This window comes from Sarcophilus harrisii, chromosome 3, assembly GCF_902635505.1.
Source record: "Sarcophilus harrisii chromosome 3, mSarHar1.11, whole genome shotgun sequence".
Taxonomy (NCBI): Eukaryota; Metazoa; Chordata; class Mammalia; order Dasyuromorphia; family Dasyuridae; genus Sarcophilus; species Sarcophilus harrisii.
Genome location: NC_045428.1, coordinates 370,874,065 through 370,893,677, shown reverse-complemented (window position 1 = coordinate 370,893,677; position 19,613 = coordinate 370,874,065). Strand labels below are relative to the sequence as shown.

The window sequence follows — 19,613 nt, the reverse complement described above, 5'->3', positions numbered from 1 at the left end:
TAAATTAGATCTTCTCTTTGTCGAACAAATCCACTTCCATCAGAATACATCCTTATACAGTATCGTTGTTGAAGTGTATAATGATCTCCTGGTTCTGCTCATTTCACTTAGCATCAGTTCATGTAAGTCTTTCCAAGCCTCTCTGTATTCATCCTGCTGGTCATTTCTTATAGAACAGTAACATGCCATTACATTCATATACCACAATTTACCCAACCATTCTCCATTGATGAGCATCCATTCATTTTCCAGTTTCTAGCCACTACAAAAAGGGTTGCCACAAACATTTTGGCACATACAGTTCCTTTCCCTTCTTTAGTATCTCTTTGGGGTATAAGCCCAGTAGTAGCACTGCTGGATCAAAGGGTATGCACAGTTTGATAACTTTTGGGGCATAATTCCAAATTGCTCTCCAGAATGGTTGGATTCGTTCATAACTTCACCAACAATGCATCAGTGTACCAGTTTTCCCGCATCCCCTCCAACATTCATCATTATTTTTTCCTGTCATCTTAGCCAATCTGACAGATATGTAGTGGTATCTCAGAGTTGTCTTAATTTGTATTTCTCTGATCAATAGTGATTTGGAACACCTTTTCATATGAATAGAAATAATTTCAATTTCATCATCTGAAAATTGTCTGGTCATATCCTTTGACCATTTATCAATTGGAGAATGGCTTGATTTATTATAAATTAGAGTCAATTTTCTATATATTTTGGAAATGACACCTTTATCAGAACCTTTAACTGTAAAAATATTTTCCCAGTTTGTTGCTTCCCTTCTAATCTTCTTTGCATTAGTTTTGTTTGTACAAAGACTTTTTAATTTGATATAATCAAAATTTTCTATTTTGTGATCAATAATGATCTCTTGCTCTTCTTTGGTCACAAATTCCTTCCTTTTCCACAGGTCTGAGAGGTAAATTATCCTATGTTCCTCTAATAATATTTATAATCTTGTTCTTTATACCAAAATCATGGACCCATTTTGATCTTATCTTGGTATACGGTAGTTAAGTATGGGTCCATAAGCTTCTTAAATTTTACTTTTAATTTAATTAAATAGCTTCATTAAATAGCTGGAGTATAAGCACAGTAAATTGCATGAAGCAAATAAAAAAATTAATATCAAATCATTATTCTTTCCATACCTTCAGATTATCTGGTAGTTCTGAACGTCCAGCATATCCTGGGTTCATAGTTATAAAAACAGCACAAGTTGGATCAAGTTTTAGTTCAGTTCCTTCAAACATTAGTATATCACAGCCTGTATTAATACCTGCAGATAAGATAAAACAAATAGTTTTCATGCATTAAGTTAAAATATGACTTGTATCACTAGATACTGTATATATTTATCCTACTAATTAGTAACATAAAATAGAATAATGTATTACCTCTTTGGATGGTAAGAATTTGTTGAGCAACCACAGAAAGCACTTCTAAGTCAATTCTATTAAACTCATCAAAGCAAGCCCAGGCTCCACAAGATAACAGTCCCTAAAAAAACACAATAATGAAACTTTTCATTCTCCTTCAAATAGAATATTACAAAGAAAAAGTTTTCTACTACATAATATTTTCTATAGTTTAATATAATATGAAGAAAATCCCCTATTCAAAAAATAGTTCATTTTCTTATCACTAGACATTATTCACAAATTCAATTTCTGACTTTCCACTATATACATACATATTTGAGGTGTAAAAAAACATGAGGTATGAAATGAAGGGTTTGGGTTTGAATAGTAGCTCTGTTGGCCATTACCTACATGATTCTAGTTTCAGGTTCCATACCTGGGAAATGAAATTATTTCTCAGGTCTTTTCCAAAACTATAATTATCAATAGATTTATTCACCTACTTTTCTAATGCCTACCCTATGTGAGATTTTTGTATTTTGGTTTATTAACTTTTTCATAGTTTCTCTAAAATATGGTGAATTAGATGATGCTAATGAAAGTTTAATCTTAGTATGAACTAGTTAGATTTTTTTCTATTTCATAGTTACAGATATCCCTAACTTCCAGCTCCCTCACAAATATTTATTGTTGGTTGCAGAAAGAAATAGGAAAACCTGTGTATAAGACAAATCCAATTATTAGCATGATATAATAGAAAGAATACTAGAGAGAATCAGGAAGACCTGGGTTTGAATGAAAACAGCCTCTGACCCCTTTGCTATGGGATCATGAACAAGTCACTTAAAATCTAAAAGTTTCAGATTCGTAAATTTACATAAACTGTTACAAAGTGCAATGAGAAGAACAGAGGGATTATTGTGCACAGTAATAGCAATGTTATAAGGACGATCAACTGAAAATCTTGGCTATTTTATCAATATAATGATCCAGGATAATTCCAAAGGACTTATAATGAAAAATGCTATCCATCTCCAGAGAGAGAACCAAAGAACTCTGAGGGTAAACTGAAACTTAATTTTTTTTGCTTTGTTTTGGAATATGGGAAATATGGAAATGTTTTACATCATTTTCCAGGTTAGATTGCCTTCTCGGTGAGTGGGAAAAGGCTAGGAAGTCAAAAGAGAATCTGGAATGCAAAATTTGAAAAGAAAAGAGTATTAAAAATAAGTAATAAATGAATTTTAAAAGAGAAATGTAGGAGTGAAAGGAGCTTCAGATTTCTCATTTTTTAAATGGGAATAATACCTTTCACCATTATTGTGAGGCACAACGGAGATAATAAAATATAAAATTGTAAATTGTAAAGGGAAATATGAATTTTAGATATTATCAAAATCATAACTAAAAATCATTGTGCCTGAGATAAGAAGAGAAAGGGTAAAATGTGAATTTGCCAGGAGAAAGAAGAATACCCTCAGACAAGGTTTGTATGATGGTGGGAAAGATTTGTATCTTGTAGGAAGGGGGTAGGGAAATAGAGAACTGAGGGTGGGGCCATGAAAAAGAGAAAGAGCTGTTGTTATCATCATTCTCTAAAATTTAGCATTCTGGAGAAAAGCCTCAATTGTCACACCTTAGTAATAACCGTTTAACATCACTAAATGAAACCCAATTCAGAGCAGATCCTGTAGGGAGAACAATTTAGTATCTAAAAGATAGTACATTGTCATTGCTTAGAGAAATTATTCTACCTAGCTTTATTTGGTGTAACTAAGAGATAGATATAGACTTGAAAAATACCCACTTAAGTAAAACGTGAGGTTAATAAAACATATGAAATATGGGTAAATTATATGTATGTATAAAATAATCTGAAGATAATAGAAGCATTTGAAATTAAACATAGGATCATTAGATATTAATGATTCTTTAATCAGCCAGTAGTCCAGTGACTATCCAAACTTTATTTACTTTCTTATATTAAGTATTCAGTAGACATTGTCATATATATATGGCTGATACAGATATGGAAATAGAACACATAGGATACTCAAGTACTGTTCACTAGATAAATAGCTCAGAAAGATGAAGTTTGTTTATAACATCAAAACCACTTACATAAGCAGCTGGATGGCTCAGTGAATAAAATACTGAACCCCTAGAGTCAGGAAAACCTGAGTTCAAATGTGTCCTTGAACACTAACTAGCTCTGAGACTAGGCAAATCACTTAACCTCTGTGTTTCAGTTTCTTTATCAATAAAATGGAATAAAAAATAACAACTGTCTCGCACAGTTGTAGTGAAAATAAAATGAGATAATATTTGTAAAGTACCTCGCAAATGTTAATGTGCTATATAAATGTTGTCTGTTATTTTTGTTATTGTCATTGTTTAAGGATTTATAAATTAAAATTTTAGTCAGTCATCCAAATCATTTTTATTCAGTTTAAATATACAGAATTCAAATATTTTAAAAATACATGGTTAATTTGAATGAATTTTTCACAAAAGTAAATATTTTGACAGCCTTTGTGTGCATGTCGTTCTAAAGGCAACACTTCTATTTCAGGAAAAAATGGATTGTTGAATAAGAATGTGGTTGAAATTTTCTAAATGGAAGGATAGGACTGATCACTCTACTTAATTGAATTATTATATCTGTATACAGTATAGCAAAATGTCTAATTATGTATATCCAGATGACTGATTTTTTCACTTATATTTTATATATTTTGGTATCTTGAGAACAAAGATGGGAATCTGAATTAGAATTAAATTTGGCACAAACACTGAAAATGAATAAGATTTATCTCCAACCTCATTAAATATTAATGAATTAGAATAATTTACTATATAAGAATTTTTTAATATTGCTTTTTAAATCATATTGTCATCGTTCCTATTTCTTAGAAAAAGTGTTATAAATAGAAATAAATCTTTAGATACTTGTCATTTCTGTAAGATGACTTTACATTAAAATCTGCTGTACATCTGTACATATCACTGTAAAATATTTTCCTATTTTAAAGAAACAAGAAGTTATTCAAACCTTAAAGAATTTCCCTAAAGCCAGATAATCCAGTCCATCAGAACAATTGAAAACAACACATTGTTTTGCTACAGCCTTTGCTAAATCTTTGGTGGTTTCTGTCTTCCCGGTACCAGCTGGACCTTCAGGAGCTCCTCCAAGATGAAGGTGAAGGGCTCCAAATAACGTTCTGAAATTAATAAAATAAATAGTTTTCTTTTCTTTTATCATGCAGATACAAGAGAAAATCATTTTAAATTTAAATTGCTTGTAAATCTGGAGTTATATTCCAAAGTTGCTTTATCTCAAAGGAAATATCATTTAAAACTGCATTTCTCCTTTTTCCATTGCATTTCCCAAAAAAACTTCTATAAAGAATCAAAAAGGTTGCTTTTGAAGCTAAGTTCTTATTTTCTCTCCTTCTGCCTTTATCACCAATTAATCAAAAAATACTAATTTAGCACATAATTGTGTCCCATGAGGTATCAAGAAGACACAATGCCTAACTCCAAGGAGCTTATAATCTTGTCAGAAAGATAAGACTAATGCAATTAATTGTACAACTAATTGTATGTAGACTGAGCATAGTGAGCACAGTGATTTAATTCAACTTTATAGCAGATTAGATTTCCCATAGACACTAGAAAGTGGCATTATGGTATCATATTCTCCTTAATAAATAATTCTCCAGATAAACAAAAATAGTTCATCAAATACTGGATTTGAACAACTTAAATTTTTCTTCTACTAAACATTAAGAAAATGGAAATGTATAATCAGGCTTTCTTCCTATTGATGGTATAAAAAGAAAAATAAATACTATAATGTTTTGATAAAAGTAGTCATCTGAAATTTCTATAGCTAACCCAGGGAAGGGTGTGAACATGCATTGCCTAGGATGGTCAGGTTGGGATTTACAACTTTGAAGAGAGTATCAACATTGATGACATCACATAGCCACTGAAGGTCTGAAGTTATCTATAAACCAGGCTCTGAAGCACCTTTTTGGATTTACTACTGAGACGTCCTTACCATAATTCACTCCCAAAGTTATGAATGTATAGAATCACTCAAAAATAAAAGGTAAAGTAGAGTAGGAGTAGAGAAATGAACCTTTGCCAACTACTGCTATCAACAGAGGGAATACATCAGCATTGGTAAGCCACAGGGAACATATGCGTCAATATAAGTTCCTAAGAATCCTAAGTTATTACTTTCTTAAGGTGCAATTTTTCTCTTGCAGGTGATAGATTCATTTATGGATTCTATCTTAGCTAAGCCCTAAAGAAGATATTTGAAAATAATTTCCTCCTCCTACCTTGCCCCCCTCCCCACCTCCATATCTTGCCAGAAAGTCCAAACCCCTCAATTCTTAGAAATTCAGATCTTTGCCTAAATTCCAATTCCACTGCCACTCCAGAGAACAAGAAACAGAGTTAAAAATGCCAATCCCAATATCCTACAGGTAGAGTATTCTCACATTTCTGTCTTCTCACTATTCTGTCTTGTTCAGAAAATCTACCTGAAATAGGAGACTAAGTCTGGGCCTGGAGCTGAGAGCATTTCTGGCCCTGATTCTGGGGCATAACTGCCTTGTTGGGAAGAGAGCTGGAAAGAACCACAGAGTCAGAGAGTTTGTACCAAGTCCAAGGCCCTGGATCCTACCCAACATTGAAACAGCAACAATATAGCACAAACAGTAAGAGCAGGAATAGTACAGCAACATTAGAGCAACATCTGCACATGAAAGCACAGGTGAAGGATGGCAACAAAGGTGGCAACAAGAGGAGGCAGAAATTCTTAATCTTTCATAGAAGGTTAATGGAAAAACATACTTTAACAGACAAAATTTTTACATTTCATCTGGTAGGAACACATGTATTGTAATATCTATATCATGGCTTAATATAACACAGAATATAAATTGAATTCTCCTTTTAAAGACTATCAATACTCGAAATAAAAGTCTTAATGATCTAAAACAAGTCCTAAAAAGAAAAAAGACAAATCAAAGATAAAGTAGCCTTAAAAAAAACTAATATGTAATTTTCTAAGCAATCAACAACCTAAAGAACTATCCTAATTATTTTATTGGAAAAACTTAATTATTTCAATAGTTTTATAAATTAGTAGATTTACCTGTAGCATCTATCTGTAAGTGGAGTAATAACCAGACGAGGAGTATTACCTAAGTATTCATATCCATATCGTAAACCTGCATTGATCATTTTTGTTTCCAAGTGCTGGTCCTAGAATCACGCAAATAAACAGAAACAATAGAATTTAAAAATAAAATCTGATATGTCAAATGAAGATTCCAATCTAGACTTTCCTTTAGACTTTTCAGGAGGCAGTATGTTGAAAAGAATTTGGAGTTAGAAGAAGTCAGTTGTAGTCCTGGTTTGGTTACTAATTATCTGTATAGCCTTGGAAAGTCAGTTCTCTTATCTAAGCCTCAATTTCCACATCTGTAAAATGAGGGCTGGTTCCCCCCAGCTCCAAAATTTTATTATTCTGACAATTGTTATCTACAATTCTTGGAGCTATAAGATATAGGTAGTGGAATAAAATGAGTATTTTTAACAGGGAAGCTTTCACTGTTCCAAATGAAAAGTATGTTTATTGTGAAAATATTTTTATCATCTTATTTATCCTGTTATTTCAATCACCTTCTCTTAAAATAAAGTGCAATAACCTGATGAAACAGAGTTTATTGGAAGAGAAGGGCTCATTCTTAAGCAAGAAAGGGATTAACAAGTTCTTGAAGAGGACTCCAAGAGAAGGAAAAGGAAGTAGCCGAAAGGCCATAAGTTAAATGAGTTAAGGTAGAGCAAAGTAGTAAAGGGCATTTTAAGTCAAACAAATTGATAAGTAAGGGATTGTGAAAAAACAAAAAGGAAGTAAAATAGGGCTAAAATAGTTTTTAAAATGATAAAAGGTTGCAAAGATCTTAAGAAGGTCACTTGTGAACATTCAAGTAATTTAAGAAAATAAGGCTGAATCTTAATCAGTATAGAAGGAGAAGGAGTGGTATGGAATGGCACTGGATGAGCCAAGTTCATATCAACTAACTGTTGTCTACAATGGTATCTTCTCCACAGAAGTGAACATGAAGAAGGGACCCCAAAACTCTCTAAAACTCATTGAAGGAGAGATCCTCCTTGGACCCTGCATCTGTGGGACCCTGCCCCACAGAGAAAATAAGATAAACAGCTTCATTCTGTTATCTAGGTGAGGTTGGTTCAATCCTGAGCTAAAAGAATACCAACCCTATTGAATTAAAAGAGACTCATTCAATTCAGGTGGGGCTAGCCAGCTCAAAATCCAGCTCTTTTATCTAAAAGAGCCAACTTGGGTATCCACCCACTAGCCCAACCCCCATGGAACAGGCCTGCTTATAGCCAAAGCTCCTATTATAAAGCTCCTCTTTCTTTGCAGAGGTTCTAAACATGTCATGCTATGCCATGCTATGCTAAGGAAGCCTCTGCTCACTGGGATGATGATATTCTTTTCCAGTGTTACTCTCTCTTTACCCTCACCTATTTCCCTATTTTTTCTATGCCCCTCTGTCGGGATCTCTCTACTAGTAACTTTACTTCTCTGTCAGACTTTGCCTCTAGGAAATTCAGCCTTTCTGTTCTTGCAGAGTAAAGGCTGACTTCCAATGCCAGTAACAAACCTCTTTTATCAATCTAGCTTTTTTGGGGGTTTATAAATTCCTTTACAGAGACTCTCTGCACCACCAGAAGGGGGTTCCCCAAGACTGCCTATCCTTGCGCCAAATCCCAAAGGGGTATAAGGGAGCCAAACTTTTCCATTTGGTTCCCTGAACCCTGAACCTGACTACCAAAACTTATCATTTAACTCCCTGACCACCAAAAACCCTAAAAACCCTAATCTCATTTTGGTTCCCAAAATCTAGACCTCATAATTTGGTTTCCTGACAAAAGGGATCCCCAAAACTTAAACCTCATCAAAAGGACTCAAGGAATAACACTCAACTTCAAAGGATCCAGAACAAGGAAAAAAAAAAACACTGCAAACAGGAAAAACTGAACAGAACCAGGAGCAGAGATTGGTTGGAAGAAAATAAATCTAGAAATTTGAAGAAGATTGAAAATCTAAATCTGGCCAAGATTGGAAAAATATCTTAGAAAGTATGAAGGGAGAGAACAGGATAACTACAATTGAAACTAAAAATAAATTTGGGGATCTTCCTGAAGAGAACTCTTGCTCTAAGAAGAGAGGACCTGCTGGTCTTTCAAGGAATGATAAAGAAGAACCAAGAAATGTGTCGGGTAAGAGGTCACCCTTCTAGAAAAGGTCAGAGGAAAAAAAGGAGGGAATGATGTTTAATGCTTTTTTGCTGAAAGGGTAGAAGAACAACTACTGATTGACTTGATAATAATCTTAGACACCGGTTTCTCTTCATCAGACATATATTTGATACATAGCAAAGATGTTCTACAGACGTATTTGAACAAAGGACCATGAGTCACTTTTGTGATTCACATATGTATGTGCTAAAAATATTGTTAGAAGGGATTTTGAAAATACTGCCAGCAATTATAAAGCCTCACCCCACCAAAATGAATAGGAACTGAGATTGTATTTTCCTCATTGTTGACCATTTGAAGCAAATGATGCAGAAGAAAAAACAGTGATTTAAGAAATGAACCATTGGTTTAAAAAAAAAGATATCTAATAAGGGGATTTGGATTTCTGAACCACAACTTAAAATTTACAAATGATAAATTTCTGTGTAGAGGATGATAATTGGAATGCACCTAACAAAGCCTGGTGTATTTGTGAATATAATCAGAAAGGCTTTAGACTAAAAAAGCCTGGAGAAAGAGAAAACTGTCATACTACAGAAACTAAATACAGTAAGGGAAAAACTAAATAATTTAGGTACCCTGAGTCACACAGGAGACAAAAATCCAAGTAAAGCACTACTGCCTTAAATGTCTATAACCAGATGCCCAAAATTTAGGCAGCATGCAAGAGGAAGAAAAGGTCCTAATGTAAGGAACTAAATAAGACTTCTTATGTATCACTGAGACTTAGTGGGATAAAAGGTATGAATGGAATTAGTATCTGGATGGATCTACTGCATAAAAAAGGGATAGGAAAGATGAAGGGGGTGAAAGGTAGCACTATATATTAGGAAATTATATTAATATGAAGAAACCCAGATTAGCAAGGAATGTGGACTAAAGAGTATTTGGATGACCATTAAAAGTATAAACATAAGTGATTTTGCCATGTGACCATACTACTAGTTACTTGGAAAGATAAACAGATGTGAAGAGTTCAGGAAATATCACAACTCTGACAGGTATACAGCAGTGATGGAGGATATCTATCATCCAGAATTCTGGAGCACTCTTCCTTTCCAAAAGCAGACTATCTAGCTTCTTGACTTGTCAAAAGGTGATAGAAACGAGAGAAAATTTTTCCAGCCAAAGGCAACTTAGAAGGACAGCAAGAAAGGTCTCTTGCACCATATTGGGAATCCAGCCCAAACCACACCCTAGCAAACCAGCAATGGGCCTTGGGAAGGGATCAACTGAACTAGTGGTATCAGGGGTGGTTTCTGAACCTCTCATCCCACAGACAGTTAGTGGGTCAGAAAACTGGTCAGAAGATGATTATATGGGTCCCTTTGCTGGTATCAGGGCCAACACTCTGATGCATTGTCCATCCAGGATCTGGATCAGTCCTGGGTCTCAGTCCCAGGGCAAAGAGGGACAATAGAACACCAGAACTTGCAGCCAAAGGGAAGATGGACCCTGGTCAGAGTTCCAGGGCAGAAAAAAAGTGTTTGTGATCCCTCACAGACTAGACCACAGTAGAGGAGAGTAATAGACACATCTCATCCTTGATCATAATACCTTGTAGGAATTGAAAACGTATAGATCTCCAAAATTACCTCTGAAAAGAGCTTCAATTAAAATTAAAGAGCCAATTAAAAATTGGCTTGGAAAAATAAGCAAATAGCAGAAAAATATCCTGACTATATAGAAAGTTATTATGGTGATAGAGAAGATCAAAACACAAACTCAGGAGAAGACAACAAAATCAAAACTGTAACATCCTCAAAGAAAAAAATATGAATTGGCCTCAGGTCATGGAAGAGTTCAAAAAGGATTTTAAGAATCAAGTAAAAGAGGTAGAGGAAAAATTGAGAAGAGAAATGAGAGTGAGGCAAGAAAGTCACAAAAGTATAAACAACAGTTTGGAAAAGGAGACATTGAAAAAATACTGAACAAATAAATATTGAATATGAAAGAAAATTAAATTTTAAAAATAGAATAGACAAAATGGTAAAAAGAGGCACAAAATTCAGTGAAGAAAAGAATTTCTTAAAAAATAGAATTGGACAAGTAGAAGCTAATGACTTTATGACAAAATCAAAAGAATGAAAAAATAAAAGAACATGAGAAATAGCTCACTGTACAAAAAAAAAAAAAACTTGGAAAATAGATTCGGGACTGATAATTTAAGAATTATTGGATAGCTTGAAAATCATGATCAAAAAATGAACCTAGAAAGATGTTTCAAGAAATTAGCAAGGAAAACCTGCTTTGATATTTTATAACCTTAGAGCAACTTGGGGCACTGCTTGCCTTCTGAAATAAATCCTAAAATGAAAACTCCCAGAAATATTATGACCAAATTGCAGAGCATTAAGGTCAAGAAGAAACTATTGCAAAGAATCAAAATGAAGCAATTCAAATATCATGGAGCCAGTAGTCAGGATAAAACAAGATTTAGTGATTTCTATATTAAAAGATCAGAGCTGGTAATATTCTATTCTGGAGTGCAAAAAGACCTAAGGTTACAATCAAGAATCATCTACTCAGCAAAACTGAATATCTTCTATCAGGGAAAAAAATGGAGATTTAATGAAATAGAGGACTTTCAAGCAGTTTTGATGGAAAGACCAAAACTGAATATAAAATCTGACTTTCAAATACAACATTCATGAGAAGCATAAGAAATTCAATAAGGTTAAACTATTGATATCCCTGTGTGGGAAATTGATACTTGTAATTACCAAAAACTTTCTCATTATTAGGGCTGTTAGAAGGATATATGGATAGAAGGCATGAATGTGAGTAAGTATGATGAGATTAATATAGCAAAAAAATTAAATTAAGGGATGAGAAATAGGAATGCACTGTGAAAGGGGGAAAGAGAGAAGTATAGCATAAATTATCTGACAAAAGAGGCAGGAAAGAGCTTTCACAAAAGGGAATATGGGGAGAAGGGAGTACGTGAACTTTACTCATCAAAATTGGCTCAAAGAGGGAATAATATGCACATGCAGTTGAGTTCAGAAATCTATTTTACTATACAGGAAAGTAGAAGGGAAAAGAGATTGGGTAGTGGGGAAGGGTGATACTGAGAGAAGGGAAAACAAATTGGGGAAGGTAAAAGTCAGAAGCAAAATATTTTTGAGAATAAACAGGTTTAAAGAAGAGAGAGTAGGAAAAATAGGAGGAAACAATTTTTTTTAAATGAATGCTAAAAATTGTTTTGATATGTATTTGAGGAACAGTAAAATATCAGTTTTTTAAAAAGTATACCTGAGCCCCTAAAGAATGTTTTCCATTTCAACCAATGGAACTGTTTTTTGTAATGTAGAAGGTGGTCTTTATGAAGAAGATCCCTTTTAGTCAGAGAAATTAAAAGTTTCTGGGAGATAAAGTCCTTAAATAGTTTTCACTGGTCCAAAAACCCTAGGAAGTACTCTGCATACAGGATGAAAATTTTCTTCTACCCTCTTAGGGGTTAGAAGCTGCTTCCTTCTGCTTTTCTCACTTTTATGTACTTCTGAAGGGCTTTGATAATTCTCTATAAGTTGGGTGTTGTGTTATTTATGTCCCAAATCCCTGCTACTGGGGAGATTATGAGCCTAAAGATTTCTTAAACTCAAGAGTTCTGAGTTGCAATGGATGGTACTTAAAATCAAAACCCTCCATTCTAGTATCCAAATGTGGAAAGCGTATAAGTTTCCTACACTGATTGAGGGATAAAGGAAGAGTTGTTTTATTATGTGGTAATGCCACCAATGTTGTCTGTGATTACAGGTAATTAACAGCTTGAAAAGGAGAGAGAGAAAAATAACTAGAGAGCTACATTGATTATGGCCAGAATTCATCAATACAAACAAAATTAGGGGAGAAATGGGCAGGCATTATAAAAGAGAAGCCAATGCAGTAGTTAAGCAAAGACTGGGGTGGTGGAGAGAGGTAGAGAAGGTGCTAGGGTTCACTATAGAGTTGGCCCAGTAAAAACATTACAATTGACAAATAAGTCTGTCTCACATAATGCCATCAGAACAAGGACAGCTTTTTTTTAATTTGACCTTCACAACAATTTTACACTCCACTATAGCTTTTCCTTCCTCTCTTCACTGGGGGAGCAGGTAGTTATTCAAAGATAAATTGCACAGTGATGGCAATGAATGTTTTTCTGATGGCCTAGCACAGTCTGGGCAACTATGTACCATCTGGTTTTTAAAACTGTTGATCTCTGTTGGATCCTAGTAGTTGTTCAAGACCTAGTGCCAGAGGTGTTTTGCTTTTTGTTTTTTCACAGAATCATTGCTTTTTAGAACTGCAAGAGATTTTAGCAATGATTTAGTATAAGAGTTCTTAGACTAATTTTTATGTCATGGTAGTCTGCTGGCATCTATGGACCCTTTCTCAGAATAATGTTTTTAAATACATATAACAAGCTTAACTATATTGAAATACAAATCTTCAAAATAATTTCAAGTTTATGAATCCCAGATCAAGAACCTTTGATCTAATCCACCATTCTTATTTTCATTCTAAAAATGAGGAAACTTATTTAAACACATAAAGGGATGGAAAGTGGCTGGGTCGGAAAAAAAATCTGGGTGTCTCGGCTTTTAATTATATTTTTAAACTTTTATACTCATATTTTACTTTGTCCTTTAAAAATTCTTTTTTTCTTTATACTTTTTAAGTCTCTGAATTTCAGTACTGTTTTCACTGTGCCATAGTTATTGTCATTCCAATATATCTATTTCAGCATGCACAGACATTATTTCGGTAATAGAGCATAATCACACCTGAGCCCCATAAAGACAGATTCTGTCGTACCACTTACAGAGAACATATATAAACATATGTATATATGTCTTTATCACATATATAGCAATTTAGTGACTATAATATATACATAATACATACACATTACACATATATGTTTTTCATATATCCACATGAACATGTGTATATTTATATATGTATATAGACATTTATATCTATGTGGCAAGAAATAATTATTTTTGTTCCCAATTCTGCAATGATAAAATTTTTTATGACATTTAAATTGTTTTCCATAATATAATCTTTATAAATCATTGGAAATAAAGGCTTTGAACTAGGCCTAATCAAAACTCAGTAACCTAAATAGAAAACATGAAATCTATAACTATGCAGAGTGTAATTACACTCATTGCCCAGAAGCTGGGCAGACATCTTGATCTATGATAAATCTCACCACTGTGCTATATATGTGTCATTTGAAAACACTTCTGGATATGTTCAATAGATCATTACATGTTTATAGCAAAAGAATGTACCAACATATATAGTAACTACTTATAAAGCTAAAATCTTCTCCTAATAAGCATTACAGATAAATGAATGATAATTTGAATATAATAATTTCTAAAAAAAAACTATGACTATAAATGTTATTCAGGGAATTTTCTTTGAGGAATAAAAATTATTAAGTTGTAACACTATGAGAACAAATGAGCTATGAGGTATGAGAAAGAATAAACTGTAAAACTGAATAAATATAAGGTATTCTTTTTGTTATAACCCATGCTTACATTACATAATGGAGGGTATATCAAGCAGCTTTTTGCTAAACACATATACATTTTAAAGGAAGAAACTGGAAAAAAGAATTGACAAAGATATGATGGGACATCATATTTTTTGTTGTTGTTCTCACCTAATAATGTCCCTTTCATTTGAATAGGAAACAAATAGATCTTGGGAGGTGAGAAAAATTCAGGGAATTTCAGACCAACTTCTCATGAAATTTTATGGAAAGGTCACACTTTAAAATGATTTTGTAGGTGCATACTCAGTAATTGATGAAAGTTTAAAGTGTCTGTCTAAATCTAAGTCTGATAGCAGCTTGAAAAAGAACATTGCTCCCAAACTGGAAGAGGAAAAAAATGAAATAGATTAAATACATTCAAAATGTAGTCACCTTCCCTCACAAAAAGTATTGAAGCTTAAACTTAACTCTAGATTTTAAGCTAAAAGAGAAATGGTAGAGCCCATTCTTACTTTCATGGATTTAAGACAGTACCTAAATTAAGAACTTCCAACTGCAATCCAAAAACTTCACTACTTTATGCCCAGGGGAGCAATACCTTAGCAGCAATTAAGTGACTAGTGAAGCAGCACCTAGCAATGACCACAAAAACTCAAGAGCATCTCATTGATAGAGAATATGCACCCATATGAGAATAAAACAGAACAAGCTCAGTAGGAACAGCTTGATGATGTCTCCAAATAGTGTACCCCAGACTTTTGAGAAAAAATGTTCTTTTGGTTCCCCACTCTTAAAAAAAAGACTTGAGTTTCCCATCTTGTCCATACTAAAAGTGTATGGGCTACTGGTGGGCAATTGCACTACTAATCAGCACAAAAACTCTGATCAGCTCCATTTTCAAACTGGACCGGATTTTCACTCCTTTTTTAAGAAGCCTTATAACCCTCTGCTGCCAGGACTTCATCATACTGATGCTGAAACTATTATGTACACCTCAAGGGCATAACCCACCAATAATAAGAATCTCTGTGCTCATTTGGTCTCCCTAATAGCTGGGATCACAGCCACTTCACTTGATTATTATTATTTTTGCTCTACTTTTTTCATTAAATACCTTTGCATTAACTAATTATGCCTTCTGATGCAGACTCAGAAATTATCTAGAACTTAGGAATAATATACACTGTATAGACTTCTCATCTGTGAGAAGAAGGATGCCCCAGATGCCACATAAATATAGAATGTTTTAAAAAGTTTAAAACTGCACTTAAGACCATTGGGATTACCTGTATATTAGAACTTGCAAAATCCAATTTCAGGTTGGACTAATTCTAACTCTGGATTCAGCAAGTACAAATGGCAGATAACAGCAATTAAAAGAACAATTTTTATCTTAAAACTAGATATTATATATAACTCTTAGTTACTTTAATCTGCATTCTGCCAAATGATAGGTTGGGTATATTCTATCATCAGCAAAAATATCTGCATTAGTAAGATTATTCTCTATGTCAGCAGGCAAGTATTAATTAAAAAGCTATGAACTAAAATTACTTTATAATGAGATTTATTGATATTACTTACAATCCAGTAGTACCTAAGCTGACTTAACCATTCGAAGTCACTATCATCACTGACTTTCTTTTTCACAAGAGTTGCAAGAACATCTCTAGCATGGACATCCAGCACCACTAATGCTCCAAGAGTCACTCGATTCTGCTTAGATAGTTTTCCACGAACTAAAGTAACAATGTCATCAATTTGCCTAGAACACTGATTGAGGTAATCATCAAGAGCCTGAAAGATAAAGAAAATAAGAAAATAGTTATTCACTATAATGTGACACTCCTTGAACTTAATAACAATGATAACTATTTAATGATATGCTATAGTGCCTTATATTTTGAGATAGATGCTACTACCACCATTTTACAGATGAGGAAACTGAGGTTGAGAGCAGATATAAATGGTTTGATCATGAGAAAGAGCAAGCAGCTAAAGCAGAATTCAAAGTCATGTCTTCCAAACTCAAAGTTCAGTGCCTCAGCTACCATGCCACCAATATACCAGTTCTGTTCACTTATGCTATTCAGTAAACATTCTATTTATTTATGCTTATCATTATAATTACTATTCTAAATAATGCAAAAACAAAGATTATTTTTATTGCATTGGTCTTGTAGTAATACTCAACAAAGTGATGATGGAAAGGTTCCAAGCTTCCTGTATTTTCTTGGGCTTAATAAAAACTTAGGAAATAATTTCTGTTATATTGATCCAAATCTTAATGATAAGCTCATTCAAGAATCAATCCTTGGGAAAAAATGACCCATGGCACTCAAACTCACTAAAATGGTTTGTACCAGAATACTAATTTATCATAGTATCACAGGTGCAAAGTATCCTTATGTGAAATCAAAATATGTATCTTATGTGAAAAGTTTGTTATGTGAATATAGAATTAAGGAATTTAACTATTCTTAAAAGGCATTTAAAATTATTATAATAAGCATAGCATGTCATGGAGTCACCAGCAGTTATAAGCAAAAAAGAAAAAGCTCTAAAACACCACTGCACATGATATGGCAGGGTAGTGGACTATGTTATCCTTAAAGAAGAGAACAAAATTAACATGTAGCAATAAAAATTGCAGACACTCTCTAAGCAAAAGCATCATAGATTAGAATCACAGAACATTAGGGTTGGAAGGAACCTGAGAGAACATTTAGTCCAAAACTTTCACTTTATAGATAAAGCAACTAAAAAGATCTCAAAGGTGACTCGTCTAAAGCTGTACCAATAGCAAGTGTCAGAAACCTATTCAGACCCAAGTTTTCTGAGTCCAGATCTTTTCCTTCTACCCACATCATATTTCCAGAACCTAAATCTGGGAAACAGAATCATAAACACTACACCACCAGTGCTTAGCACAATGCCTGGCACATAGTAAGTGCTTAATTAATGCCTCTTGACTTGACTTGACCATCAAGTCTCCAACATTTGTTCTTCTGAGGTGCAGAGAGGTAAAAGGACACAAACCAAAGGGCAGTTTTTACATGAATTTAGTGTAGGAAGAACTGTAAGCAATTTGTGGTGGAGGAGAGTGGGAGTTTGGCCACACCCACTTATTTAGATATTAATCCATCTCCATAAGATATTGTATGAGGGTGAGGAGAATAGGTAAAATGATTTCACTAGTGTAAGGGACTTCCAGGAGGAAAACTTACTCTACAGAATATTACTGTTGTTATTGTGTGACAATGGCCAAGTCACTCACTATTCAGTCAATCAGATTATTCTCTAAGGCTATAGATAAATAACTATATAGTTACTTACCTATATCTATATCTATATATCGTTATCAATTTATTTATCTGTCACTCACTATTCAGTTGATCAGACTACTCTCTAAGGTTATAGATAAGTAACTGCAACTTACTTACCAATATCTACCTATGTATCTATGTATCTTTCTATCTATCTATCTATCTATCTATCTACCTATCCATGTCACTAACTTTTCTGTTCAATCAGATATTCATTCTCCAAGGCTATAGATAAGTAGAGCACTGGCTTCAGAGTCAGGAGGATCTGAGTTGAAATTCTGCCTCAGACATTTAACACTTCCTAGCTATGTAACACTGAGCAAGTCACTTAACCCCAATTGCCTGGCCAAAAAACAAACAAAAACAAAACTTACCTATATCTGTAAATGACAATAAAGACAATGAGATGATGATGATAGCCTAGCATTTACGTCATTCCTGCTATTTACCAGGGACTGTAAAATGTTATTTCATTTGATACTTGAAACAACTTTGGGAGATAGGTATTATTCTCCCCATATTATAGTTGAGGAAAGAGGCAAGTAAAAAGTTAGTAAACTCCAAGGCTGGATTTGAACTCAGGTCTTTCTGACTCAAGCACTGAACTCTCCACACTGGAACATTTCATTGATTCAGTATATATCAAAGGTAGGATTTGAACCCATGGCTTCCTGGTAACAATGACAATCTTTTATTTCATAAACACTACACTGTCTCCTAGGGGATGTATTCTTAGTTATAAATATTTGATTATATTATAGTTATTAAAGTTTCCACTGCTTTGACACCATTATAAATTACTTTGAAACACCATGGTTTACACTTGATAATATAAATGACAGGCAATATTCAGATTTACATCACTGATTAAAAGATTAACAGCCATTGACACAGGTAACCCAACCAGAAGGGAAACCCACCAAAGCCACCACTGGGAGTCTCCTTCCAAGCTAGCACATTCTTCTCCACATATCTCCTCCCTCTCTGCCTTCTCCTTCCCCCTTCTCCCCTCTCCCCCCCCCGGGGCACATTGCTATTACTATTCATTATTGCTTATTTTTCAGAATCTGCAGATACTTTTCCACTAACTTATATCTGTTGGTACCCATAGACATGCCCATTTACCGAATTACATTTTTCACATATAATTATGAATATTTTACCTCTAGCCCTTTCTTAATAGCTGTTTGTACTTCAGATGTCCAAAAGATCTGAGATACACAAAGAACAGTTTGTCCAGGCCATTCCCTTACCCAATTAATACGTTCATTTTTGGGATAGGCAGCAATTGCTTCTCTAATTACCTGATCAAAACAGAAAATATTACAATTTAATCACATATTTTATTTGAACAAAGTTTAGTCAAAATTTATACTAAAATACTAAACAGTATGACAACTTTAAAAAAAAATCACTATTTCTGAAAGCACCATGCAATGTGATTTCATAAATAGAACTTAATTCTGTGAAGAGAGCAAGAATAAATATTAAGTATTTTATGTGTTGTTGATGGCATTATTAATCTGAATGAAATATTTTTCCCAAATTAATTCAAACCCTGCCTCTCTCCTTTTTACCTCAACCCAGTCTACAATCCAGTTAAGTACCCCATGAGTGAGAAGTACATATAAAGAAAGTTATAGGACTTTCATGAGGCGCTCCTGAAATGCAAGAGAACTTTCTTATGAGCTATTTTCACCCATTATTCTCTTTGCAGACTACTTTTATTTGGGGATTACAAATTTGTTTTTATTAAAGAAATTGTTTATCGTAATTCTTAGGCTTTAAGTTGCCCACTGTATAGATTTAGAACCACGAACCTGATATATTTCCTAGTGAATTATAATCCTCAATTAAAAAGTGACACCAGTATAATATCCTAAGATTACAACCAACTTAATGTATTATAGTTATCAAAACTAGCTTTTTAATGATGAATTCCTACCGCCATTTTGGATTTCTAGGCTAAGTGGAATGTTGAGGGGGACAAATGATGGAAGGCTAAAGGACAATAAAAATGCTACAAAGGGCCAGGAAGAAGTCACAGAAAGGGCAGTA

General features: G+C 33.8%; 1 protein-coding gene across 1 annotated transcript in view; it reads right to left on the bottom strand.

Moving 5' to 3' along the window:
* Window positions 1-19,613, bottom strand: part of DNAH7 (dynein axonemal heavy chain 7) — a 280,267-nt gene that overhangs the window by 157,142 nt on the left and 103,512 nt on the right. Inside the window, exons 21-26 of the mRNA XM_031960292.1 lie at window positions 18,719-18,859; window positions 15,814-16,026; window positions 6,535-6,644; window positions 4,417-4,585; window positions 1,401-1,503; window positions 1,155-1,282 (exon numbers count right to left, since the gene is read on the bottom strand). Coding sequence (XP_031816152.1) covers window positions 1,155-1,282; window positions 1,401-1,503; window positions 4,417-4,585; window positions 6,535-6,644; window positions 15,814-16,026; window positions 18,719-18,859 — 864 coding nt within the window. The remainder of the gene's footprint in view (window positions 1-1,154; window positions 1,283-1,400; window positions 1,504-4,416; window positions 4,586-6,534; window positions 6,645-15,813; window positions 16,027-18,718; window positions 18,860-19,613) is intronic.